Consider the following 25,101-nt stretch of genomic DNA (forward strand, 5'->3'; position numbering starts at 1 on the left):
AGTGAGCCCCATTGTTTTTCGTCTTACCAGTGATATGCTGATCTATAGCTCGCAGGCTATGCCACAGACACAGATGGTGCTTGTACGCAGGGTTGTTTCGCTTGAAAGCAAGACTGGCAGCGGTCACCTCTATTTTGCGTAATTAGAACCCAACATTTTCAGCGAAAGATTAATATCTAGGCACCTGCAAAGTCTTTATCCGTGTGTACCACGTTGGGCTTTAATCCGGCATCTCGCAGAGCAGTAAACCATGCTGTCAATCTCGATCCCCTCTTGCCCTCCTCCCGAATACCACGGGTATCCAGCAGAAGGTAGGAAAGAGGCAGAGAAACAAGGTCGTACTCAGTGAGAACACAATAGAGCTCATATCCGTGCATGTTTGTGTTGAATGTAGAGTCGACAAATATTTCGCTCATTTTCGCCCGATCATAACTGTCTGTATCACTGAAGCAGGGCGTCACGAATGCTAGTGAAACACCCGGTTCTTGGAGTTCTTCAACTAGCTGATAGCCGTCTTGTTCTCCAATCAGACGCTGGGCAGATAAGAAGTCATTTGTCGGATCTCTTTCCCACTGTATTCTAGTAAACGAGAGCCAGACATTGTAGACTTGTTGCCTAGTTATCGTGTGCAGGTGCGTCCGCGCAAACTGAGAATCTCCCGCCAGTCGGATTAAGTTCTGATATATCTGCCGCGGAGAAAGGAGCTTTTGCGCATCGATATAGTTTCGTACTTCATCGGTCACATGAAACTTTGGTGTTTCAGGATGACCTATATGGTCGTAAACTATGACTGCTGACCCGTCATCCTTCGACAACATGATATGAAGTTGGCCGTGGCAATCGAAGAACTCCTTCGGGACTAAATTTGGCGTTGTATTAGCCAGCCAATTAAGCTGTACCTACCTTGTGCAATATCGGATTACGTATTTGTGTATCGCTGAATTCTTAGAGGATCTCGCTCAGTTTCGCGTTCAGTGGAACGTGAACAGGTGAAGCTGAATTTGATCTCGCCATTTCTCTCGGTGCACCGTCGTGACTGAAAGTAGTAACCTGTGCAGTCGAAAATGTCATTTCTGAGCAGCATTGCAACTCGTGTCTGCAAAGCCCTATCACCGGTTTGTGCACGAGTCGCAGTAGAGACATCCGTCTCAATATTGGCTGAGAGAGCGGCCCTTATCCTCAAAGAATGTGCTTCAAGGTTAAACTTATGATCGTCATGTTGCTCTAGAAACGACGACACGGCTTCAATGAACTCCTCATGAGTATCATAATGCTCGTCAAGGTCATAGTTTGTACGCGTCGTGGGTGTGCCACCACTTTTCAACGCCCTCTGGTTGTTGTTAATACAAATTGATGCGCCTTCGAGACGTCACCCAAATTATGGAGTGCTCACCTTGTCACGGCAAGTCTTACAACTCTTCAGAGGCCGACCGTCATGACTTACAAACATTTGCTGGAGCTCCTGCAACGTGTCGCGGCGCACCAAAGTTCTGCAAGAAGCACACTTTTGGCTGTAGTTCGAGAAATATAAAGGACCATTAGCGTTGTTCACAATTGCGACTGAAAACTTAATATTAAACACAAGGACGAAAGCAACGTGTATGTAAAAGCCGATTGTAGGGGATTATTGTGGTTGAGGAACCATCAAGACGCGTGGAAAAATCAGGCACTGAGTAAACAAGCAGGGCGAGGGTTTAGACGCGCACCAAACAGACTTTCAACGCTAGTACAAACATGGAATAACTCGAAAGCAAACTTTAGTATTATCATCCTGTACCGACCAAATCTGAGAGGGCAAGGGTTCATTCCTATTAAGGAAGGTCTTCCTTACCGCCTCCACCAAAAGAAGCCAGTATGCGTCACACCTATGCGTCACACCTATGCGTCACACCTCACGTGACAAATAATTGAAAAATAGGGGGGGTTTCAGCGAATAATAAGTGGGGAATAATTGGGGAATAAGTGAGAAATAAGTGACGGTAATCCAAACAGAGCCTAAATTTGGGGAGAGACCTTAGAAAAAGCGTCGGCAGAAGGCTCCAGATTCGATTTTACCGTATCGACGATCCAAGAGCACTGGGTAGCAAACAAGCTTTTCGATGCGGATGTCGAAGACCTTTAAATGCTGCAAGGTAGGCGAACGCCAACAGTAATATCAAGAAATACCACGATATCTTCATTGTAATGAGAGAGCATCACTTTGGAAGTACATGATACCGATCTCGTTGACTCGACAATATTTGAGCTAGTCCAAAGGCTTTTATTGCCTAAAGTGGCATAATGAAACCCTTTGAAGATTCCTTAGCGCAAAGCAGGTACTTAGTCCTAGTTAGCCGGCACCGTACAACATGCTATGGTTTGCAAACGAGCTGGATAACAAATTTCTTTAATATATACAGTGAAATCATGTTGAGACTAATACACACAGTAACGGGGAACTAACATCATCAATAGATACAGAGCTTCACTTCCTAAATCCGTTTATCAAATTACATATAAATTGAAATAAACTCTAATTGAGGCCTGTTAAGACTGGAACTAGTGGCTCAGCAGCCACATGTGTTTTCCACATCATTCTCAAGAGCATGGCGTCCAACTCCCTCTTCTGCTTTTCCGACATCTGACTCAGCAAATCTGAGATTATTGTTTCAAGATGACTCAGCTGACCAAGGAAATCTGGAACCGAATGTATGGAAGTATGCGCCGACTTTTGTACAACCGTCGATCGCTCCCCCGTCGTTGATGACATTGCGAGAGACCCAGTTGAAACAAGTCCGTCTGGGGAGTCGATCGACCATTGTTGGACTCCCCGCTTCGGATTGACTTGCTGAATCGCAAGATTCGAACGTCGGTCTTGAAACTGCTGCGTTTGGAGAACCATTTCGCGACCATCGGAACGCTTGGACAACGTAGCTCGAGAGCTTCTGCGTTGAGAACTGGACGAACTTGAACGGGAAGCTATAGACACTCGTTAGCATAATCGCACGTAGTAAGTATATTTCATGTCACGACAACATCACAGATGTGGTCCTCTGTTGTTGTAGTAGTGACAATGTAGTACCATTAGAATTTTGCAAAGTATCTGAATACCTCTCAAGCGAACCTCGAACCGGGGATGACTGGATCTCGTCCTCCTCATCGTCATCAACTCCAGTGCATATTGATGAGGATAAAATAGAACTTTTTGAAGTCTCACTGTGATTTGTAGACGAAAGACGCATCCGCGACGGAAGAGATGATGACTTAGAGATCCGAGCTTTCTTACTAGGTGTCTCATTTTGCTCAACTGGAGACGAGTCTGTATGTGTGTTAGTCGGAGCTATTGAACCAAATATCAGAACGAAACGCACCGCCCGACTCTGAAGACTCCGAAACAAGTTTAGAACGGCCACGCTTGCGATGTGCTATGAAATGTAGTTAATATAAGCACCGAGCATAACTCCCAACGTCTTAACATACGCAATATCCGATCAGCCATCTCATAATCTTCCATTGCAAAACGCTCACGCTTGATCACGATGGCCGGCGAAGGAGTAATAACATTGGTTTTGGGATTGGCACTGACGGTGATACAGTCATTGATAGAACCTTGTCGAACGTGTGTGTTTCCACCACTATTTTCAAAATCATCTGGAGACTTTTGTTGCTTGGACTTTCGACCTCTCTTCTTGGTCTTCTTCTCACCAGAGATAGTGCTATGGTTGGATCGATCAACGTGCATAGCCGCCAATAAGGGAGCGGGATACGATACTGGGGGAATAATTGCAAGACTTGAAGAATGAACAGAGACCGCCGCTTCGGCCGCTTCGGCTGAAGTTGAAACAGCCGAAGCGTCAGATGGTGCACTCGATCGCTTTCGGACCCGACTACCAGTGATTTTGGCTCCTTCATGAGGCGACGGAAAGGCAGGCTGCGATGTAACGTCGTCTTGAGAATCAGCAACAGACAAGACTCCCTCTGCTGCTGATTTACCGTCGACGCCACCATTTTCACTAGATGCCGGCCCCTGAGATCGTACAGGCTCGGTCAGACCGACGAAGTTGCCATCATTGCATGGCTCGTGCGCGCAGCAGCGGTTGTCCTGAGTTGCCGACGGGGGCGCGGTAATCACACCGCCTGCCAGTTCGCGACTATATTCAACATGGCTGCCGTCTGATGTTGAACTGTCCAAGCGTGATGACCTCTGTGACTCGAAAATAGGCTGTGTATCGGCCAGAGCGTCCGGGAGCATTGATTGTACGGACGATACAATAATCCTCTCATTGACTGGAACAGTCCTTGATTCCTCATCTGCTGTCGTTGGATTGTGCTGTCTGATGGATGACTGAACTGGGACGACCTCCTTAAAGTCACTACCGTCGGCATCCTCTGCCTCAAATTCGACTTCTTCATTCCCAGACACTCGCACTTCTCGACCAACATTCGCCTCAACATCTTCCTTATCACCAACGCGCACATAATTGCTTGCGATTCTAATAGTCTTGAGCTCTTCATCAATCCCAATGGTGTCGGAGTCCCCAAGTTGACCAAGGTCGACCTGGGAGCTGGGCTGAGGGGCGACTGACTGTTGAACGGTACTTTCCGTTCTTAGTGGCTCCTCAGTATTGACGTCGGTCACAGTAACAGCAAGATCCGACATAAGCTTTGCACCTGACCTAGCAGCTTCATTGCCAACCTCATGAGGCAGAGATATAGAGTGACATGTATCTTCAAGTATCGTCTGCGCAGAAGATCTGCTGGGAATTGCGTGTCGGGAATAAGGAGTAGCCTCTGAAGCAAATTTGGTTGGCTCCAGGGCGTCGTCAATAACAGCAGATACTTCTGTAGTTTGGTCACTGGACTTGAGAAACGAGATTTGTGCCTCTACTGTGATTGACTGATTGTCGATCTCCGGTGGATGCACTTCGGCATTGGCGTTGACAGATTTATGCGAGGTAAAATTTGGCAGAGCATGCGACTCAGGATCCGCTATAATTGCATTAGATTGCGGACTACCTACCGCGAGTGACGTAGGACTGAGTCCATCTGCAGCTGTTGTCTCCTGCAACTTGCTCGTGGGAGCGGAGTTCCCTATAATGGGGCTAGCATATTGTGATCTCCGTTCCGTAATACTTTGCATCTCTTGTTGTGCTTTCTCGTTGATGTTCGCAATACTTTCGTCAATGATCTGCTTCCTCTTTGCATCCGTCAGTGTATTTTGGGCCGCTCTAATCGCATTGCGAAGTTGCAAGGTATCGGGCCCTATTTGATCGGATTGTAAAACATTCTTACAAGCTGCCAAGCTCGCGTCTGCGAAAACGGGCATGTTTGAGTTTAAATAAAAAATAATGATGGGCATAATTTCAGGAGACAAACCTATCGCCGTCGATGATTGAGCCCGATTGGTAATCGTCTTGCAAACAGACATATGAAATTCGAAGAGCTACAAGCTGAATTAGCACCCAAAGCCATCCAAAGACCAAGACAACGCAACGAACGTACAGCTTTATTGGACTCCATAATCTTCGCCATAAGCGTGTGGTCATCTAGTCCACAAATTATCTCGGTATAATAAGACTTGGTCAAGGATATAAAGCTGGCGTCATCAACAGATTGCAGGGTCGAAATAATCGACATATAGAAACTTTCATGGACGGCAGATTTTTTGCCCAAAGCGAGCTGTCGTACTTCTTTAAACGCAATTTGCATCACGTCGCCAATCAATCTAGTGCTTCTATGAAAGTCAGGTTATCTGCAAAAAAATCAAGCGAGAGAGTGGTTTTACTGTTCCATAAGATCTCTTTCATTAGAGTCATCCCAACAGTACTTCATGACGAGGGCCTGCAACTGACTAATCATGGCGGTGAGAGTAGCATACAGCTCCGTAGTGCCGTGGGTCGTCATGTCGTCTTGCATATACCGTATAAAACTCTCAATAAAATCCATTCCATTCTCTGCATTTTTGAAGATCGAGACAGCCAGACTGGCGATGTCGCTGTCATGCGCAAAACTAGGAAGTATTAGCATGCCGATACAAACATAAACATGTACAATGCATACCGATGAGCAGATAACAGAGTAGCATTTTTCAGTTCCATCTCCAAGTCCCCTTCATCGACTACTGAGGACTGCGAGGAGTCATCGGTCTCCGCGTACAGGAGGTCCACAATATATTTAGCAAATACAGCCCAACATCGTGCTTTCTTATCCGATCCGTCCAGGAACCTTTTCCTGGAAGTTGCAATAACTCCCGGACCTGCTGCCAATGTAATAGCCTGCAAAGACATAGCCAGGAAACTAATACTTTTACGTCGAGACGACAAGGCGGTAAGAGCTGACTCCACCATTGCCTTCATGGCACTGATGTACTCTGCCATGTTTGACTCGCTTACCGGGACTGAGGTGAGGTAAACCCGCCATAATCGCACCAGAGGAGAGTGAGCGTTCAAGGATGAACCGGTGCCAGTATTCTCCAGGATTGCTCTTGAAGATGGTGATCCTGTGGGAATGAACTTACCATATTCGTCAGAAGCAAATGGCTTCTCGGCAAGGGTGATCATGCCGAATGTCTCCATTGTTGATAGCATGAGAAGCTTAAATATCTCTGAGTGTAATGTTAGAAACGTCACGATAACTGCAGGAGACAATAGTATACCCGGCTGCATGTCTGACTTCCTGGCATAGGCTTGCACATAGTTGCAGATGCTTGCAATGGACTCCAATGATTCGGCAGACTGTCGAACCTCCCTCTTTGTGATTGACTGAATGTTCTTCAATAAGGCGGACCAAACCTGCATGGCCAACTCTCTATCCGGCGTTGTCAATGCTTTGTCAAACATCTTGGCGATTGTCTCCAGAACCAGCTCCGTCTTCGCTCTAGTCCACTTGGCGTTTAGTTTAGGAATGTCGCTCAGGGATACAGCTCCAAAACACAATTCCGGCTCAGTCCTGGTTGGAGTTGTCTTACTGGAGGCTGCTAGCAACGCATGCAGTAAGGTAGCCCCAAATGCAAATGTTGAAGGGTTATGAAGACAGCTATCACGAATCACAGGTATGACAAGCTGATTCCAAGTGAAGTCGCATTGCCGCATTGTAAATTCTGCAGCAGAGATCTGCGAAGTAGAGATACCCGGTCGCATGATGAGACAGGTAATTTTAGAGAATGTGACTGTGAGAGCGCTAATAGTCTCCGGTTTGTTATCCTGAAGGAATTTAAAGACGGTCAAGAGAATACCTGTTCGTCGTTTAGAAATATCTGAGTCAGCACCGATAATTGGTGCTGTTAACCAGGCATATGCCAGTTTCTGCCATGCACATATTGCCCTGGCGCGTACCGCAACATCCGTGGAATTAACACATTTTCGAAAAACATCGAGCCACTTATTAAGATGTGTCCACTTATCCAACCGCTCATCACGGCGTCTCCCCCAGGCAATTAGCACGACGACGATGGCTTCCCAAACCGAGAGAATGTGCTCTTCGTGCTTATTGTTGAGAAGAACCCCAATATTATCGTAGCATTCGTCAAACAAAGTCCTGGTATCTTCGCCACTAGCTTCTGGAGAATTATCCGAACCTTTTGGCATATTTAAAGCATCAAGTACCGTCCGGCTGAAGTCCTTCACACCAAGAAATATTCGCGAGGCGATCCGAAGGGGTAAGACAGCTTTGCTATGCATTGCACTCGACTCACTAAAGCAGGCTCGAAGTACAAGAGGAACCCATTCGGATGCCCGCTGTAGCATCACAGCTGGCGTCATCGTAATGAGTGTGCTGAAATTCTGATAACATTGTCCTTCAATACTTCTAGAGCGACTGTGTACCCGCATGAGGACATCAAAAACTCGATTAGATGATTCATCATTAAAAAGTCGGGTAAGTCTTTGTGACGCCAGGAAGGAAAGGTGGCAGAGAAGCATGTTCTGTACACATTAGGGGCAAAAGACGCTGTCGTAAAATCCACTACCACATACCTTTTTAATATCTGGATCTTCAATCGCCGATATGCTAAAAGCCAAAATCCACGAGACTGTCTGAGTGTCAATCAGATGCACGACGGCGTCTAGAGAAACCAAAAAGCTAAAAAACTTCAACGCCTGGATCTTGACCCTAGATTCGCACCTTTCTAAGATGTCCGATGGAAACTCGATATCGCGCCTGATGTACGTGACAAGCGCCGTAATTTTGCTAAGCAAAAAACCTGAGTCCGGATATGCCTTGAGACCGCGAAGGGCGTTGTTCAAGTTGAGATAGACGTCCAACTTCGTATGATTGTCATTGGCTTCTAGGGCGGCGCACATTGTCTCCAACATGGCCGTGAAAGATGGATAACTTTCTAAACCAAACGATACGGCAGGTGAAGAGTTTGACGGAGATAGCCGCGACTTAAGAATTGACTTGCAGTGAACGGGGGCAGCGCTCTTTGGTGTCTTGGGCGATGATGCATCCATGGTGATAGGAGAGAGCGAAAAGTTGACGCGCTTTTTCGGCTTAACCAACGACGATGGTGTTTCATTTTCCTGGTTACGCGCCGGAGACGAAGCATCAACTGATGGAGAAAATGAAAGGTGTGAAGAATAAGAAGGCGCGTGAGTGAATGTGTAAAGTACCGGAAGGGCGGTAGCCAGGGGCGCCATGATCGCCTTTGCTGCTACTCTTAAGGCGGCCGACCGACCGACGGACCGAGCTAAAAGAGCAAATGTATAATTGTGAAAATCCCGAAAATGTCAAATTGAAGCACAGAACGAATAGAGACAGGCGGTAGAAGGCGATGTGAAGTGGAACAATTGAATTGTGATGCAACCGCTTACCGGAGATTCTGGTAGTTTTGACGCGATCTGGAGCACGCGCCGCAGTGTGAGTTAAAACTACAGCAGACGCGTTTGCCCTCGAATCTACGCGTTCTGTCGTAACTTTCAAACTTCATTTTTGGGACATTCTACCACTGGACGTTACCCATCTGCATATATCGAAACGTTTCTGCCGATACAGTATCGGCGAACCAGGGCTAGAGGATAAATATCTTCAAACGGCCATCGTCAGAATGTCGTATCGGTCAATATCGGGCAATATCTGCAAAAGGCAAAAAAGCAACAGCCCTAGATTCCCCTAAACAATGATGCCATTAACAATTAATGCCATTTTGTGGCTGCTTGCGGAGTGATCAAATTTCACTCGAGTTTGGTCTGTACGATGGCGCTACATTTGCCCATCTGCAATTCTTCGGCTTCGGCTTCTTATATACTACTGTAAAAAGGTGGAAGTCGAAAAGGGCAGCAGCCAGGCTGCGTTGTCGGATTTAAAATCTGGTCGTCTATTTGCAGTGCCGGATTGCCAAGTAATTGTGCACGACATTCAATCTTATCATCCTACCGACCTTTCCAGTTCAACAGATGGTGACTGACAACGTATTGGTGGACGCCGGCGGATTAAGTCCAAGTCAGCACGAGCTATGGCAAAGTGGTCTCATTAAAAATTCCAACGACTTCTCAACAAAGCGCGAGAATATAAGTTTTGCAAAGTTGTCTTGGTCTCTGAGGCCCTCACTATTAAGACGTGCGGAAGATGTGGCAGTCTCAACGAGGTAAGGAGTAGGAAAGAGTACGCATGCAGGCAAAGTCAGCTCGAATGCGATCGCGATGTCAATGGTGCGAGAAATATTCTGGCTCGTTACAGTACAGCGAACCAAACTGCGAACCAGGTAGTAGAGAAAAATCTACACAAGAATGAGCATCCACGAGATGCTCCAGTGAAGCAAATCTGCACTGCAAGAGCCGCCACGCATTTACTATAATAGTAGTACTGTAAAGTGTGGCGCGCGATGATGCTCGTCTCCTTCTCGGTACCTGAGTGTTGCATGACCATAGTTAGTTTCCAACAAAATATGCTTGCTTATTTTCGTGGGAAACACACCAGCGGCAGCTCGGCGAACTCTGTAACATCATTGTCAGCCCCCGGGTTTAGTATAGCTTGAGTATCATTACGGACACAACTCGTCAAGATTTGTATAAATAATAAATTAATTAACTAATGCAGTACTTTCTGTACTTAAGTCTCTACCTTATTTGTTCCGACGATTACTCTAATACACTAAACTAGGCAAGATCATTTCATATCCGAAGAATATGACACATGGCAATGCATGATTTACTGGACACAAGCCAGGCATATATGTGCCATATCTCGCAAATAACGAGACTATTTTGGAGCATTAATTACGCTCTTCGTGTACTCCATGCAGGGGACAATTCCGGTACGCTGCACCCAACATAGCCACCGTATCTGCCGGGTCCGCCATTAACAGTTCCTGCAGCAAGAGCCACGCTCCGAGCGCCGCGATCTCAGCTCAATTTGGCTCGCTTTCTTCGTCGTCATCCCTATTTCTTCCACCTACCTCCAGACTCACGTCCTCCCTCCTTCACCCATCTTTGCGTTAAATTTCCTTCTGCTGACTAGTGATAATGGCCGGGGCTCGCGATTCTTCTTCTGGCACTCGGTTTGCCCAGTTCAAGTTAGTGCTTCTTGGTAAGTCCATTGCTCTTTACCCTAGAAATACAATATCGCTTTTGTTGTCCATATCTGTGTTTAGCTGCGTCTTGTACATACAAACGCTTGCAGCTTATGGCTGACTATCTATGCTTTGTTGTTTGGCTCAGTCTAAGTAACTAACACCGTTGTTTAACAGGCGAGTCGGCCGTTGGAAAGGTGTGCTAGTCTGTTTATTGAGACTGCTTGGCTGCGATATTTGTATATGTGTCGGTACTGACTGTGACTGTATCAGAGTTCACTAGTTTTGCGGTTCGTTAAGGTATGCGGCAGTTAATGATAAGTCGTAGTTATTGAGTGGTGATGCTGGTTGGAGTTGGTAGCATCTTTGGAGATTTGACTGACTCGATGTGGCCAGGATCAATTCGACGACTATCGGGAATCGACTATCGGTGCTGCTTTCCTCACCCAGACGATTGGTCTTGACGAGTCAACAACTATAAAGTTTGAAATCTGGTATGTAGTCTCGCATTTGCTCGCTGACAATTGATTAGCAGTGATTGACGATTGTCTTGGTATAGGGATACGGCTGGACAGGAACGTTACAAATCGCTAGCGCCAATGTACTACCGAAATGCAAATTGTGCAGTTGTTGTATACGATATTACTCAGGCGGTATGTCGTTGTGCTTGTGCATGACAGTCATAGATGGATATGAGCTAATTTGTTGAAGTCCTCTCTAGATAAGGCGAAGTCATGGGTTAAAGAACTTCAGCGACAAGCTAATGAGAACATTATTATTGCTCTTGCTGGAAACAAACTCGATCTTAATGCCAAGAGACAGGTTGAGACTAGCGTATGTGTATACATTGTGAATAGGAAACTCTCGCTGGATGCTAACCACTCTACAGGTCGCTGACGCGTACGCTCGAGAATCTGGATTACTTTTCTTCGAAACGTCCGCAAAGACTGGAGAGAATGTCACCGAATTATTTACTGCTATTGCAAAGCGTCTGCCGCTTGAGACCGCGTCTACACGGACGAGAGCAGCTCCAAAGGGAGTCGATCTCTCTCGGCCAAGTCGACGAGCGCCAGCTCAGAGCAACAATGGTTGCACGTGCTAGATGTGCTTTTCTGCAGCATTTAAAATAATTTGACCTAATTTTACAACAAATTATTACAGCACAATAAGTCCGCATATATGGTGGAGGCAACATTTTACAACTGTTGGATGGGGGTTTGAAGTAAATAATAGTTTGTATGAGATAAATATTGTTAGAACAGTGTATTACCAAGAGCGGTTTGTCGCCAGTGGTGAGAGCAAAGTTATTCGCTATGTGTCTGATAATATTTTAACATGGTAGTGGTGTTCCGTTGATTTGTTTGTGTTTCAATCGCCTAATTTTGTCATTGATGTTTCTCTGTTTGTTCTCGTTTCATTGTTTATGGTTGCCAACGATAGAATCTAGTCTCAGCTGTGTTTAGTTAGTACTTTATGATCGAGTGTTGCTCTCAGTCCGTAATAAAACCCTACAATTCGAATCGACCATTCTTTCTCTAGAAGGCGCTCGGCGCATGGTCTCTGTCCTCCTGCGCAGCTCTTTCATGCGCCTTTTATGCCGCACCCACGACAAGTTGAGATCAACCGCACATGCTCCATGTTTCCGATGTCTCAATACGGACATCGAACGCATTGTTCGAAGTCGAATTTTGAAACGGATTTGTTCGTGTGATTACCAAAGAAAGCTGAGTTATTACCAAAGAAAGCTGAATTACTCGTGCTTACCTTACTTCGGATATGGATAGTTTTCCTGGCAACGTTCTACGATGGACCTGTCAGAACAGAGAAATTGTAAACTGTTGTTGCTTCTATTACTATCGGAGAGATCACTATTTAGCTTAATGTGTGCCTTCCTATGTTACATAAGACAAAATGAGTTATTAGCCAACGTTCCATTTGCGGGTCTGAATCGCCCGAGTTGTCTTAATATAGCTCTTTTTCACAAGCAGTAACATCGTTGTGCCATATGTAATTTTCAGAGGCCAGGTTTTGATTTTCGAGACGTGAATTTAAAATTAACGCTCACTATCTTCAGTCATGGAGACGGTATTATCAGATACCTTCTCTTCGTCTTAAGGCAAACAAAGTCCCGTAGGACGAGATAACACCGACAATTATGTAAGACATGATCCAAATCCAAAATAAGACGTGGGTACGTTGCCATAGCGGACGCGAATTCATTGGGGCCGCAGTTGTCCGGCGTACTGGCGTAATAGCGTATTCTGGCTTAACAGCCGGCATCTCATTCACATCATTGCTATCGCTTGGTTGACGCGCATCCGCTGATGTATTCACAGAGACTGACCGTCGAAATAAGCTCGGCCTTGCCAACCGCACCAAATCTTCCGAGGGGCAGAATGAGGGCTCCGCAGACGCCGGCGTACTGGAAAGTAATGGGATTGTTCTGATCGGATCCGAAGGGAGAGGATCAGGTGGCATACCAGTCATACCAGGTTTATTTGGTACAGAAGGCTGTGGAGACGTACGTGAACGCCAAAGCGAAAATATACTCGACGATGTGCCAGTAGATGACGGCGATGATCCTTTTGATGACCATGGCGATGAAGCCATACTTGAAGTACCTGAAGACTTTCGCCGACGCGACTCGGCGTTGACACCAATCAAATCTAAAAGCTCTTCAGCAGAGGGCCTCTCGACAGGAACAGGTGAGAGCAGTTTGCTCAGGAGATCATATAGCTCCGATGGTAAATCACTTCGAATACCGGCCACTTTAGATTTGTCAAATCCCTTCCATCTCATCACTTCCTCCCGTAATTCATCGAATTCGTTATCAAAATCGTGCTCGTAAGGTAGCCTAGCGAAACACAAAAAATGAAGGATCATGCCCATAGAGAACATATCCGTCTTGAACGAAAACTCAGCTAATTCGCCTGTGACATCTGGCAGTAACGTCTCCGGTGCCGAGTACCCGACCGTGCCAGTCGCTCCAGTAGCATCTCGTTTAGTACCTTCCCTTTGGCCTTCGCCAAAGTCGCTCACAAGAACTCGTGGCAAAGCTCCAGGTATTCCGGCACTTTCATTTAACAGGCAGTTCGACGGCTTCAAGTCCCGATGTACAAACCCATGTTGGTGAAGATGGTTCAGGCCAGAGGTTATGTCAATATAAAATGATCCAATTTCTTCCAGCGTGAGAAATCTTTTCCTTTGTTCCTCTGCACAGTCAGCCGACCATTGAGATAGCCGCCTAGCTCGCATCTTGAGTTCTGATTTTGTCAGATTCCTATGGACGAGACCAGATCTCTTGTTCACATAATCTTCAAGTGTTCCACAGTTGCAGTATTCCTGCAAAATAAAGACACACGGAACACTTGGTCCAAATTTTGTGAGCTGCGCATTCTCAATCCATACATGATTGTAATTGACAAGATTGGTGTGTGTCAGTCGAAGAAGATTAACCTCACGCAGGACTCGCTCCAGCCACTTATGATCATTTCCGACAGGAATCTTTTTGCACGCAAATTGACCCAAAGAGACGCCGTCTAGAATGTGCTCCACAAGGTAGACGGCTCCACGACCTCCACGACCCAGCTCACGCTCAGTAACAAAAAACCGCTCGAAATAACCCTCGCTATACGCGGAGGACGATATTCCTGATTTAGCTGCGTGCACATCTGGCAACGCACTCGATGATGATGAGCCAAATATAGGCATATCAGAAGGCGATTGCGTTGGCGTTGACGTGACGCTTGCATCGTGCAACAGCCTGAAATAATGCCTGTCGACAAAGGTTCTACCGCCTCTGACTCCGCCATCGAGATTGTCTGGTCTAACCATGCGAGGACTATGCCGCCCATGTAAACCATTTGCCTGACCGGCAAATGCATTCGATCCAGACTGATCAGTAATCGTAGACGCACCACGACCGCAATACGGACAGGAGTCAGCGAACTGAGCTCTGTGACCCGTACTAGCTTGTTGCCGTGACCTCGAAGATGATGTCGCCTGTTGAAACCAATGAGATTGTGAATTAACTCTTGAGCTTGATGGACGATTGACTATCGAAATATCATTGCTGTCAGTGACGGGCTGCGCTAAGGTTAGGTCGCGATGGAGGGAAAGTTGACGCGAGTCACGGTCGAGCAACACCACAGCACCACGGATGGGATCATGCCTAATAATAAGTTAGAAGGCTAACTAGACCGGGATGCACTTATAACCCACAAGACTATGCTTTGCTTCTGGTCTCCATTGTATGGTACGATAGACATCTTAAAGTGCTCTATAATGGCCAATACAGCATTTGGAAATGTGAGTATTCGACCCAGTCAGCCCCGTGGAACGTTACGAAGAAATCCGATACACTATTTCAACGCCAGATCATCCCACTAGTATCCACTTTGAAAGTGGACATCTCAAGCGGATCACTATTGAGTTGCTATTAAACGCTCTATGGAGATCCTGCCCACAGGCGATGATCGATTGTGGAGAGATCTCCCCGGCAACGCCTGAGTCATCACAAAGGTCACAAACTTAAATCTAACTCCCAACGACAAACCTAGCGTACTTAACCCCCGATGACGTTGTCGCTGTGTCACGAATAGCGAACTGGTGGGGATCAGGTGTTCTTCGATCTCTCATCCGCCATATTTATTCAATCACTATCGTCCGAGTGCATGGTTCCAATGTCATAATAATTGCCAAGCGATGCCTTCGACAGTAGTCCAATTTGCCCCTCTGCGGTCTTTCGTGGACCCATCCTTTTTCTCAGTTTTGACGGCAAAGAAGTTGAATGAGTACCGACTAGATGCTTCCGAAAAGCCATTGATTGGGCTGTACAGCATTCCTGTCTCTACATCTGCGAGTAGTAGTGGAATAGTTACATTAGACGGCAATTCTTTTGATGAGACTGCAAGGTTTCCAATCTTCTATGTTTAAAGTTTAAAGTGCAGACTGATATGTCGATAGTCGTATATCCGACCATGAATGTATTGCCAATGGGACATTACTGAACCTAAATACTATTGAAGAATTTAAGCAGTTTGATAAGAGCCGTCTCATTCAGGAGGAGGGGAAGAAGGTACGCCTAAGAATAACTTTCGTCTTTTCCAGACCCACAACTGACACAGTTAAAGATTTTTGAAGCAATTCAGGAGGGTGAAATTATCAAGACACCTTCGAAATTATGCTCGTTTTACTTAATCAGTTTTTCTGCTCTGAAAAAGTACAAGTTTTACTACTGGTTTGCGTTCCCAGCTGTTCATTCAGATTGGGCTTTTGCAGAAGTAGATTCTGTCATACCAGTTGGATTAGAAGCTAGTGCCGCTTTGACGACTGCCATCACAAGTTGGCGTAAATCGGTTGATAAGAAATTGCATGGGTTTTTCTTATTAAAGCAAAACTCAGGAGAGTGGAAAGTCGGCAGCCTAAGCGAATGGATCCATTTTTGGGATAATGCAGATACAAGCGGAGTAAGTGCACGTTTAGCTGATATAGAAGTCTGTTTGATAACAGATGAGCTTAGATCACAGTCGGTTTCATCGATACTTCAGCATTCCCGAATTATCCAGGATGGCCCCTTCGCAATTTCCTGGCCTTTTTAAAGCATCAGGGATTGTTGCGCGTGAAAGTTCTATGCTTTAGAGATCTACAGACGTTGTCTTCCGAGTCACGCAGTGTATGGATGCAGTTTGAAAGGGGGGACGTGACATGTACAGATGAGCCACTGCGGACCACTGGATGGGAGCGGAATTCCCAAAATAAACTCGCTCCAAAAATGTCAGACCTAGCTCCGCTGATGGATCCTAAGAGGTTTGTAAACTTACATTTGGGTCGCCGAGTGTGGTGGCGTGCATTGGCTGATAAAGCGCTAGACTTGCAGACCAAGCTGTTGATCTGAACTTAAAGCTTATGAGATGGAGGATTGCCCCTAACCTTGACATTGACAAGGTTCAGCATACAAAATGTTTACTGCTCGGAGCCGGAACATTAGGTAGCTACGTCGCTCGAGCTCTTATGGTAAGGTTTGGCTAGTGTTCCTAATTGCGAAGAGACTGACGATGCTAGGGTTGGGGTGTCCGGAAAATTACGTTTGTTGACAATGCGACGGTGTCGTTTTCTAATCCCGTGCGTCAGGCACTGTATAACTTTACTGACTGCCTAGATGGAGGAGCGGTAAAAGCCACGCGAGCGGCCGAAGCTTTGAAGGAGATTTATCCTGGGGTGGACAGTGTGGGGTATTGCTTATCGGTTCCTATGGCTGGACATCCAGTCTCCAACGAAAAGACGCAAAGATATGAATACGAAAAGCTGGTAGAGCTTATTGACGCACATGATGCGATTTTCTTGCTTATGGACAGCCGGGAGGCTAGGTGGCTTCCTACTGTAATAGCTTGTGCAAAGCGGAAAGTCGTAATTAATTCTGCTCTGGGTTTCGATAGCTACGTCGTCATGCGGCATGGTGTAAGGGTTACAACCGGCGACGAGCGTCTAGGATGCTACTTCTGCAATGATATTTTTGCGCCATCGGATAGCTTGACCGACAGAACATTAGACCAGATGTGTACCGTTACGAGACCGGGGGTAGCTCTAATAGCGTCTGGTTTGGCTGCAGAGCTATTTGTCTCGATAATACAACATCCGTTGGGCCCAGAAGCACCAGCACCATCCTCTGCGCCTAAGAACTCGGACGGAGACGGTAAGTTCCAGCATCCACTTGGAGATGTGCCTCATCAGATTCGGGGCTTCCTTCACAACTTTCAGCAGATGAATATCAAAGGCGCGAACTACACTTATTGCTCGGCCTGTTCGGACCCTATTCTACAGGCTTGGGAAAAGGATGGCTGGAGCTTTGTCAGGAATGCGTTGAATGTCCAGAAGTTTGTAGACGAAGTAAGTGGCTTGGCCGATGTCCAACGTAGGGCCGACGAAATTGCGGAAGGAGCGGACTGGGACTATGACGATGATGGAAGTGTAGATATGTAACAGTGGTAACATGCTGTTATGTTGGCTTTGTGAATCACCGTAGTAATACTTACGAAATGTTTCGTATTGTAATTAGACTGTACATTAACAATTTTCGTATTACATGCTATTCACGTTCTTGCCCTATGTTACATTGCAGAAACTCATATCTTAACTCCACATCTACATCAAGGGGATATCTGCGAAGAAACAAGCTCCAGCAGTTCCTCTTTACTCTTGCCAAAGTTATTAACGTCCTTCATAATTTTGGTCCACAATTCACCGTGATGGGGATCTGCCACAATGAATTTTGCCATAAGATCAGTTTGCTCCTGCTTCGTTCCGTACATTTGTAAAAACTTATTCATCATCGCCCAATGGTCGCCAACATCAGAGTCCGCCTTTATAGCCTTTTCAAACCATGATTTGGCTTTGTCCACTCGTCTCTCGGACCAAAATAGTCTTGCAATAGCGGCAATTAGAATCGGATCATTCTCGCATGTCTTTAAGCCTGTGATAAGCCTTGGCTTACGCTGTGTTCGAGGTTCCATTGAGACACTTTCTGCCCAAAGAGCTCCAGACATGGGGCATTCTTGCAGAGCTTTAGCCAGTAGATTCTTCACTTGATTGAGGTTATTTGCTCGTTTTTCGACTCTAATTCGCTCCAGCCATAGCTCTGGTGATTTAGGATTCGCCAGCGCTGCCCGCTCCAGCACAGATCTGCATCGAATTATAATACCTTGTGACTCCTCCAGTCTAGAAAGCAGTAGCCAGAGAGTGACCGACGTCGGACAGGATTTCGTGCCAGAAAGATAAGCCTCCCTAGCCTGCGCTATTCGATTATTGACTTCATATATCTGGCCCTTCATCATCCAAGATTTCGCTGACTTCGGATATTCACGCAGAGCTTGATTGACAAGCTCTAGAGCGGCTTCTGAATCCTGCAGCTGCCGTTCCAACACAACCGATTTGATCCACACCCTTTCCGTGTCTGCCTCTTGACGAGCGCGAGACAAAAGAAGTCTGGCACGATCATGTTGATTATTCTCTGCCTCGATATCAACAGCCGCAAGCCAAATATCTTCGTCGTTGGGATTATGTTCAAACGCACGACTAAGTACCGAACGTGCGCCTTCAAGATCAGAAGAAGTTAGTCTCTCCTTAGAATAGAGGAGCCATAAATCTTTAGATGTTGGACATGCCTCTACAGCACTCTCTAGCACCGCAAATAAGGACTCTTTTGTACCATGTTGCTTCTCGAGATTAGTAGCTTCCCGCCATAACACCTGCACCGAGGGAAACACCCGCAAAGCATATGCATATATCGCTCTGGCTGTCTCATACCAACCTCGCGCAACTGAATTACGAGCGTCATCCAACCAAATTGCCTCCTGATCTTCCTCCTCGAGACCTTGACCAAGGGTAGACCTGATAATAGCCTGACAAGTAATGACGGCACCTTCTTTTTCGCACTCTTCAGATTCAGTGATCCACTGATCACGTTCTAGCATACCTCCACGGCGCTGCAATTCGGCAATACCTCGTTTTATCACTATTTCGACCCTAGCTGGATTTCCGGCATTTTCTTCAAGTTTCGCTGCCGCAATCCAGATCTCGTGGGAAGTACGGACGGCTTGCCTTGCCTTGTTTAATACCTTTCGCGCATTTTCATCGGTTTCCAATCGAGCTAATGCTAGCCAAAGATCAACAGATAACGGAATGAGTTCCACAGCGCGCGCTAGTAAAATTTTAGCATTGGTAGGATCTTCTTCAAGATTAACTGCCTCTTTCCACAAATTAACGCTTTGCGGAATATTCTCAAGCGCTTTTCGAATAACTCGCTTCTTTGCGTTGACATCAGTTTCAAGCTTCATTGCTTCCAGCCATATTTTGACACTCCTTGGTAGGTTTTGTACTGCCTTCGCGGCAATTATCTTGGCATGTACAGGTTGATTCAATCGCATGTTCTCTAGCCATACATCTTCACTTTTGGGACAGCTGTCGCAACCCTGCTGAATGAGTTTCCTCGCCGAAGACAGTCTGTTTGATTGTTCCTCCAACTTGGCTATTGCAATCCAGCCATTGGCGTGTTTGGGATCAGTCTTGACAACTGACATTAACAACTCACGGTTCTTCGCAATGCTACTGACTTCATCGCTCCGTGTTATGGTACTGGATAAACTGGTTAAATATCCCTTGGGATCGATATTCGTTGTGCCAGACACCGAATCGGTTCCTGCTTGATCTAATCGCATTCCTAGCATCTTATCCTTTGCTTCTGAGATTTGTCGAAAGTCTGTAATAGTACCATCCACAGATGATGCGGCACCATCTGTTGTGTCAATAGCGTTATCATATGCTGCTTGTCCCCGGCTAGCGAGTACGGAGTCAGGTACTGCATAAAATCGCCTTTCTTGTTGAAGTATTTGTCTGCCTCGTCGATTTCTGCCCGTAAGGTCGCCTACTTCTGGGATACTGGCCCATTCATAATCCGTTACAGTTGAAAGGGCGCGCTTAAGGTCAGCGAATTGCTTCGACATTTTCGGATTCTTGAGTTCATACTCTTCTTGTTCTCGTTTCTCCCGGGCTTCCCTATTACAGAATTAGTCAACTAACTGATCTTATTATATCTAAGTATGAGCAACCTACCTTCTAGCTTTTCGACGAGAATCCATGCGTTCGTCTACCTCCTTATATATTCTATCAGCCTCTTCGTCATCTTCATCGTAGGTCCCGCTAGCGAAAAGGCCCTCGTCATTTTCATTATCTCGAAACCTTTCATTGTCATCTTCTTCGTCGACAGTCTCTCCATTCTCCAGAGCCTCCGCTCTCTTAGCCAATGCAGCCTTGATGGCATCCTCTGACGGGCCCTCGCGTGCTGGGCCAATATCAGATCGAGTAGTGAACCCTGTGGCGCCGCGGCCTAAGCCGGGGACGTAATTTTCGGGCGCCGGCTCATTCAAAAAGTCCCGACGAGGCGCTGCAAACATTGCGACTAATAAAATCAGTCACTGCCACATACAAAATCAGAATCAGATGTCGCTTGGCGATTTATGGGATCTTTGCCGGCGGAGCGAAAGTCACCGAAGGAAGAAATAGTCCGGGTAAATCGTCGTGTTCGCTGCTTTGTGACTTTGGAGACATCCTACCCACCTCCGGGTTCTACCGAGCATATATATAAACCAAGGAACCGCTTACTTGTATACTGCAGTTCCACTGAAGTTATCAACTCTTCAAGCGAAATGCCGACAAGGCATCGTAGCGCCAGCTAAATAAGGGATTAGCACTAGTTAGACTCCATTGTGACTAGCTTGTGATCAGCAAACTCACCAACAGCCCTTAAAAAGTTAAAATTTTTAGTTATGGTTAATTTTGACTCCATCAATCCATGCAGTAGACTGACACTCTTTGTGGCCTATAATATTACAAAAAGGATAAATCTTTTCAGTACTGCTATTTCTACTTATCTTGGAAATGGGTAAGATCGCGTCGATGAAACACAACAATGCATTGGCGGCCGCCAAAAGCGCTCCAGTTGAAAGATTGAATATTTTCAAAATGAACACTGGACTCGGTCAGCACATGCTTAAAAATCCACTAGTTGCTAAAGGAATTGTTGATAAGGCAGATATTAAATTGGCAGATGTTGTTCTTGAAGTGGGTCCGGGGACGGGCAACCTGACAGTCAAGATTTTGGAAAAGGCTAGGAAAGTTATTGCTGTAGAGATGGATCCGCGAATGGCTGCTGAAGTTACGAAACGGGTGCAAGGAAAGCCGGAACAGAAGAAACTGGAAGTTATACTCGGAGATGTGATAAAGGCAGATTTGCCATATTTCGATGTATGCATCAGCAATACTCCATATCAGATCTCTTCTCCTCTGGTGTTCAAGCTGTTGAACCTTCCGCGGCCGCCGCGAGTGTCAGTTCTCATGTTCCAGAGAGAATTTGCTATGCGACTTGTTGCAAGACCAGGCGACCCATTATATTGCCGTCTGAGCGTTAATGTACAAATGTGGGCTAAAGTTACACATATAATGAAGGTAAGCATAATGGCGATTTCGACAACATGTTTCTAAAACATCTTAGGTTGGAAAGAATAATTTCAGACCGCCGCCACAGGTCGAATCGTCGGTTGTCCGGATAGAGCCAAAGAACCCTAGGCCACCAGTTGATTTTGAAGAATGGGATGGTCTACTTAGAATATGCTTTGTCCGAAAGAATAGAGTAAGTGACTCAATCGAAATTTTCCTGCAGTCAAGTACGCTTACAAAGTGAGATTAGACTATCTCGGCAGGATTCAAGTCAACCGCTGTGACAGACATTTTGGAGAAGAACTATCGTACATATTGTTCTCAGAATGACATTATGATGGACGATTCCGTCGATATCGGTATATTAATCGACAGAGTATTGGAGGAAACGGAGATGGCCAACGAGCGCGCTGGAAAGTGCGATGAAGCCGATTTCTTAAAATTGTTATATGCTTTTCATCAGGTCGGGATTCACTTTGCTTAAAGGATATTAGCATTCTGGAGTTTGGGAAATTGTTTTGTCGAATCAAGACAACGTAAATATGTATTTGCTGTACAATAAATTTTTTCGAACATTGTTACTGCACAGAATCCGTACCAGAGATCACATCGCGTATAACCAGTCTTCCACTGCCGGCTTCTATGTACATAACTAATGCTTCATTTCATATGTGTACACTTAAAACTATTCACAATAGCTAAAATACAAAGTCCAGTACTAGCCGCTAGTCGCATCTGATGTTAGATTCAAGTACGGGCCCATGGTGGTGGTGCACTCGGCTTAGGCGGCTGTTGCTGGGCCGATGCTTCAGGAAGATAGAACGGCAAAGCCTGGAATGGCGATTGTCTTGGTGGACCTTGCGGTGCACGCTCGCGACAGTCACGAGCGAAATGGCCAGCGTTTCCGCAGATTCTGCAAATGATATTCGCCGTGTAATTTCGCTGATGCGGGCAATCGTACTTCCTATGGCCTAACTCACCACCTACAACGGAATGTTAGTATAGTGAAAGAAATGCTAGAAAATTGTCTTACAGTTCTGGCAAGCCTGATTTTCGTCGTCTCTCAAAGTTCCGTTCAATGCAGCCAATTCTCGCAGTTGATTGCGCTTTAACTCGTTCTCGCCTTCTGGAATAGAGGCAGCCTATCGAATAGTTAGAAGCACTTTCTTCTGCAACGCTTAAAGATGAATACGAACCGATTCGATAACTTTGTTAACAAGCTTAATGGCCTTTTGCACTTTTTCTTCCGTATCAGCAATAATCAAGCAATGGAGGTCTTCCTCCAAATTCGACTGATAAGCGGCATCAGATCGACCTTTGCCTTCCTTGACCGAACCTTTGCCACGAATGGCGATCTTAGCCCCCGACTCTTGCTCCATTTTCTTGAGTGTGTTGCCTCTCGGTCCAATTAATTGACCAACTATTTTTAATATTAGTATCATTATGATCTCCTCAGCAAAAGTATTAAACTTACTAAAGTTAATTTCAGGATAGTCGTTAACAGGTACGAAGACTTTTTCCTGAGTCTTGAGAGGCCTTCTGTACTCTGACGGTGGTCGGAAATCAGGAATTGTTCTCATCGCCTTTTCAACAAGCTTGTGGCGCTCATCTTCGAGCTTCTTCCTGTAACGAAATTCTCGCGTATTGATACGCTTGCCATTGCTGTCATATTGTGGCGGGGGGGAAGGAGATCTATAACCGATTAGAACATCAGAGGTACTTACGGCCTTATGAGCTTACCTTTCACCGTCTTTTGGCACCACGTCATTGATTCGTAATTTTTGGGAAATTTCTTCAATCCGCAGATTCAGTACATATGCCTAAAAGGGTTAATATTCTGCACCCACACAAAATCATATATAAAGATGCTTACCTCAACCTGTTCAGGAGTCATATTGCCAGTTATACTGGTTGGCATATTGATCAAATTAGCGACATGATTCTCTTCAGCGGCAGCCCAACGATTGCGCTTGCGCTTTCTCGGAGTGTCACTGTCTCTTGTAGTTGACCGACCACGCTTCTCATCAGACGCACTTGGAGGTGGCGGCGGGGGTGGTGGTTCCAAGTGATCTGGAGGCGGTGGCGGCGGTGGGACTGCGTCCGAAGGAAGCGGCGGTGGAGGTGGAATGGCATAACCTGAAGAAGGAGGTGGTTGTGGCTTTTGAGAACCTGGAGGGGGTGATGGCGGTGGTGGTGGTGGCACAAATGCATCAGGCATTCCACGCCGTCTCGCGCCAAGAGGAATATTATTCGTTCCTGTGTCAAAAGAGAGAATTGGCTATCTAATATGCAGAAACAACTTGAACATACATACCTGTTATACCGACCATGCTGACTTGTAAATATTGCACAATAGTGATGTTCCCGTGGATCTTTCGGTGAGATTGATCGGGAACTTGAACTTTTCAAAGCACTCATAATCTGATATACCGGTTGGCGTATAATTCAGACCGCGTTGGATTTTGGGGTTAGGGTATCCTAAGCAAGTTCTAGATTTGAGTTCAGGTTCGGGTTTGTCATTCATCAATGACAGTCCAATGACAGCCGACTATTTTCCACTTGGTCCGATAATCAAGTTCGCACTCAAGTCGCATTTATTGTGCCAGCATCCCATTGTGACATTATTTTGCCCGATTTTAGTCATGTCATCTGGATTCGGACTTACTGGTGGCAAAAGTCGATGCTATAATCGTGAGTCCTAGCTGGGTAATTATTTGTGTGTAATTGCTAATAGTGTATATCTACACAGTGTGGGTCGACTTGGCCCAGTGCGAGAGCGAATTCAAGAGTGGAGCTATCGAGCGATCAGCATGTCAGACTAAGTTAGCTGACTTTGTTGAGTGCCTGGATCACAAACGAGAAGTATGTTGCATTCTGATTTATCTGCGACCGGATTATGGATCCTGACAATGTACACATGCAGAGAGCTCGGCTCGAGGAGATACGTGAGGAAATTCTACAAAAGAATAAAGATGTAAGACGTCCCCAGAGAGGATTACTCACCCTCAACCAAATTGAATAGATGGTGGCACTGCAAAACAGTTGGAGCTGCAGGAATAGTACGGCCCAGCACCCGATACGGACAGCTTCACGACAGGGGACGTGGAACAGCGTCGATTTAGAAATTGTTTTGGATATGTATATAAGAACGGAGTTTGTCGCAATGTCAACCAATTTGAAGTACGTCGGAGTGCTATATCATTATAGAAGGTCGCGCCTGGTGTCATACAGATTCCCAAGTGGGGGATGAAATAGTTTCCTTAACGCTTTCATTGCTCGGATTCCATTAGTAATAAGTCGACCTGACTACTATATAGTCTGTGGGCTGTACGCGTTGGTCTAAATACTCATAAAATAGTAAGAACGTAGCAGCGATTAACAGATACTCTCTGGACGCCAGGCTACCAGAATCGTTTCTTCACATGCGGCTCACAAAACAATATAATGAAAACATTTATAAAACGATCCTATAATTATACTTCACGATAATATTGAACTTGCCTTTTCGATATGACGTCGATAACTCCTTGGTTGCCCGGAGTCCCCGGTGGTCAGATGTACGACACTTATAACCCTACATGTAATTGTCGTTGGGCTCCAACACCTCCTTGAGCAAACAGATA

The 25,101-nt window shown here is 45.8% G+C and overlaps 10 protein-coding genes across 10 annotated transcripts; 4 read left to right on the forward strand and 6 right to left on the reverse strand.

The window, feature by feature from the left end:
- Nucleotides 1-176: 176 nt before the first annotated feature.
- On the reverse strand, nt 177-1,770 carry V1513DRAFT_461019 (uncharacterized protein; the record flags this gene model as incomplete). The annotated part of the gene is made up of 4 exons (XM_066899877.1): nt 177-859; nt 982-1,330; nt 1,394-1,560; nt 1,707-1,770. 4 exons carry the CDS (start codon nt 1,768-1,770, stop codon nt 177-179), a joined length of 1,263 nt encoding a protein of 420 aa, XP_066750654.1.
- Nucleotides 1,771-2,304: 534 nt separating this feature from the next.
- Nucleotides 2,305-3,404, reverse strand: V1513DRAFT_454083 (uncharacterized protein). The gene is made up of 2 exons (XM_066899335.1): nt 3,091-3,404; nt 2,305-2,958 (listed from the first exon to the last, which is right to left on the reverse strand). Exons 1-2 carry the CDS (start codon nt 3,275-3,277, stop codon nt 2,513-2,515), a joined length of 633 nt encoding a protein of 210 aa, XP_066750655.1. The 5' UTR covers nt 3,278-3,404; the 3' UTR covers nt 2,305-2,512.
- Nucleotides 3,405-5,342: 1,938 nt separating this feature from the next.
- Nucleotides 5,343-8,615, reverse strand: V1513DRAFT_461020 (Rap1-interacting factor 1 N terminal-domain-containing protein; the record flags this gene model as incomplete). Its single annotated transcript, XM_066899878.1, is given in 6 exon segments — nt 5,343-5,422; nt 5,442-5,713; nt 5,765-5,989; nt 6,040-6,583; nt 6,635-7,901; nt 7,953-8,615. The coding sequence occupies 6 exon segments, from the start codon at nt 8,613-8,615 to the stop codon at nt 5,343-5,345; spliced, it is 3,051 nt and encodes a 1,016-aa protein (XP_066750656.1).
- A 1,590-nt stretch (nt 8,616-10,205) lies between these two features.
- V1513DRAFT_454096 (ras family-domain-containing protein) lies at nt 10,206-12,012 on the forward strand. Its single transcript, XM_066899336.1, has 8 exons — nt 10,206-10,231; nt 10,292-10,503; nt 10,664-10,683; nt 10,760-10,786; nt 10,883-10,980; nt 11,046-11,139; nt 11,198-11,320; nt 11,376-12,012. The coding sequence occupies exons 2-8, from the start codon at nt 10,440-10,442 to the stop codon at nt 11,586-11,588; spliced, it is 639 nt and encodes a 212-aa protein (XP_066750657.1). The 5' UTR covers nt 10,206-10,231; nt 10,292-10,439; the 3' UTR covers nt 11,589-12,012.
- A 355-nt stretch (nt 12,013-12,367) lies between these two features.
- On the reverse strand, nt 12,368-14,972 carry V1513DRAFT_287724 (kinase-like domain-containing protein). The gene is made up of 2 exons (XM_066894604.1): nt 14,708-14,972; nt 12,368-14,657 (listed from the first exon to the last, which is right to left on the reverse strand). Exons 1-2 carry the CDS (start codon nt 14,752-14,754, stop codon nt 12,578-12,580), a joined length of 2,127 nt encoding a protein of 708 aa, XP_066750658.1. The 5' UTR covers nt 14,755-14,972; the 3' UTR covers nt 12,368-12,577.
- A 90-nt stretch (nt 14,973-15,062) lies between these two features.
- V1513DRAFT_454106 (uncharacterized protein) lies at nt 15,063-17,574 on the forward strand. The gene is made up of 6 exons (XM_066899337.1): nt 15,063-15,399; nt 15,452-15,563; nt 15,619-15,954; nt 16,008-16,294; nt 16,357-16,501; nt 16,550-17,574. The coding sequence occupies exons 1-6, from the start codon at nt 15,191-15,193 to the stop codon at nt 17,465-17,467; spliced, it is 2,007 nt and encodes a 668-aa protein (XP_066750659.1). The 5' UTR covers nt 15,063-15,190; the 3' UTR covers nt 17,468-17,574.
- Nucleotides 17,575-17,634: 60 nt separating this feature from the next.
- V1513DRAFT_475342 (PRP1 splicing factor, N-terminal-domain-containing protein) lies at nt 17,635-20,819 on the reverse strand (the record flags this gene model as incomplete). The annotated part of the gene is made up of 2 exons (XM_066900198.1): nt 20,096-20,819; nt 17,635-20,038 (listed from the first exon to the last, which is right to left on the reverse strand). The coding sequence occupies exons 1-2, from the start codon at nt 20,434-20,436 to the stop codon at nt 17,635-17,637; spliced, it is 2,745 nt and encodes a 914-aa protein (XP_066750660.1). The 5' UTR covers nt 20,437-20,819.
- On the forward strand, nt 20,637-22,075 carry V1513DRAFT_467163 (S-adenosyl-L-methionine-dependent methyltransferase). The gene is made up of 3 exons (XM_066900103.1): nt 20,637-21,487; nt 21,534-21,671; nt 21,729-22,075. Exons 1-3 carry the CDS (start codon nt 20,921-20,923, stop codon nt 21,960-21,962), a joined length of 939 nt encoding a protein of 312 aa, XP_066750661.1. The 5' UTR covers nt 20,637-20,920; the 3' UTR covers nt 21,963-22,075.
- A 25-nt stretch (nt 22,076-22,100) lies between these two features.
- Nucleotides 22,101-23,885, reverse strand: V1513DRAFT_287716 (uncharacterized protein). Its single transcript, XM_066894603.1, has 7 exons — nt 23,793-23,885; nt 23,352-23,734; nt 23,219-23,298; nt 22,953-23,170; nt 22,675-22,898; nt 22,512-22,620; nt 22,101-22,461 (listed from the first exon to the last, which is right to left on the reverse strand). Exons 1-7 carry the CDS (start codon nt 23,806-23,808, stop codon nt 22,226-22,228), a joined length of 1,266 nt encoding a protein of 421 aa, XP_066750662.1. The 5' UTR covers nt 23,809-23,885; the 3' UTR covers nt 22,101-22,225.
- Nucleotides 23,886-24,047: 162 nt separating this feature from the next.
- Nucleotides 24,048-24,917, forward strand: V1513DRAFT_454120 (uncharacterized protein). The gene is made up of 3 exons (XM_066899338.1): nt 24,048-24,169; nt 24,228-24,340; nt 24,402-24,917. The coding sequence occupies exons 1-3, from the start codon at nt 24,121-24,123 to the stop codon at nt 24,498-24,500; spliced, it is 261 nt and encodes an 86-aa protein (XP_066750663.1). The 5' UTR covers nt 24,048-24,120; the 3' UTR covers nt 24,501-24,917.
- Nucleotides 24,918-25,101: the final 184 nt, after the last annotated feature.

The sequence above is a fragment of the Lipomyces chichibuensis genome (genome assembly GCF_038497645.1).
Source record: "Lipomyces chichibuensis strain CBS 12929 unplaced genomic scaffold V1513scaffold_68, whole genome shotgun sequence".
In the NCBI taxonomy this organism is placed as follows: Eukaryota; Fungi; Ascomycota; class Lipomycetes; order Lipomycetales; family Lipomycetaceae; genus Lipomyces; species Lipomyces chichibuensis.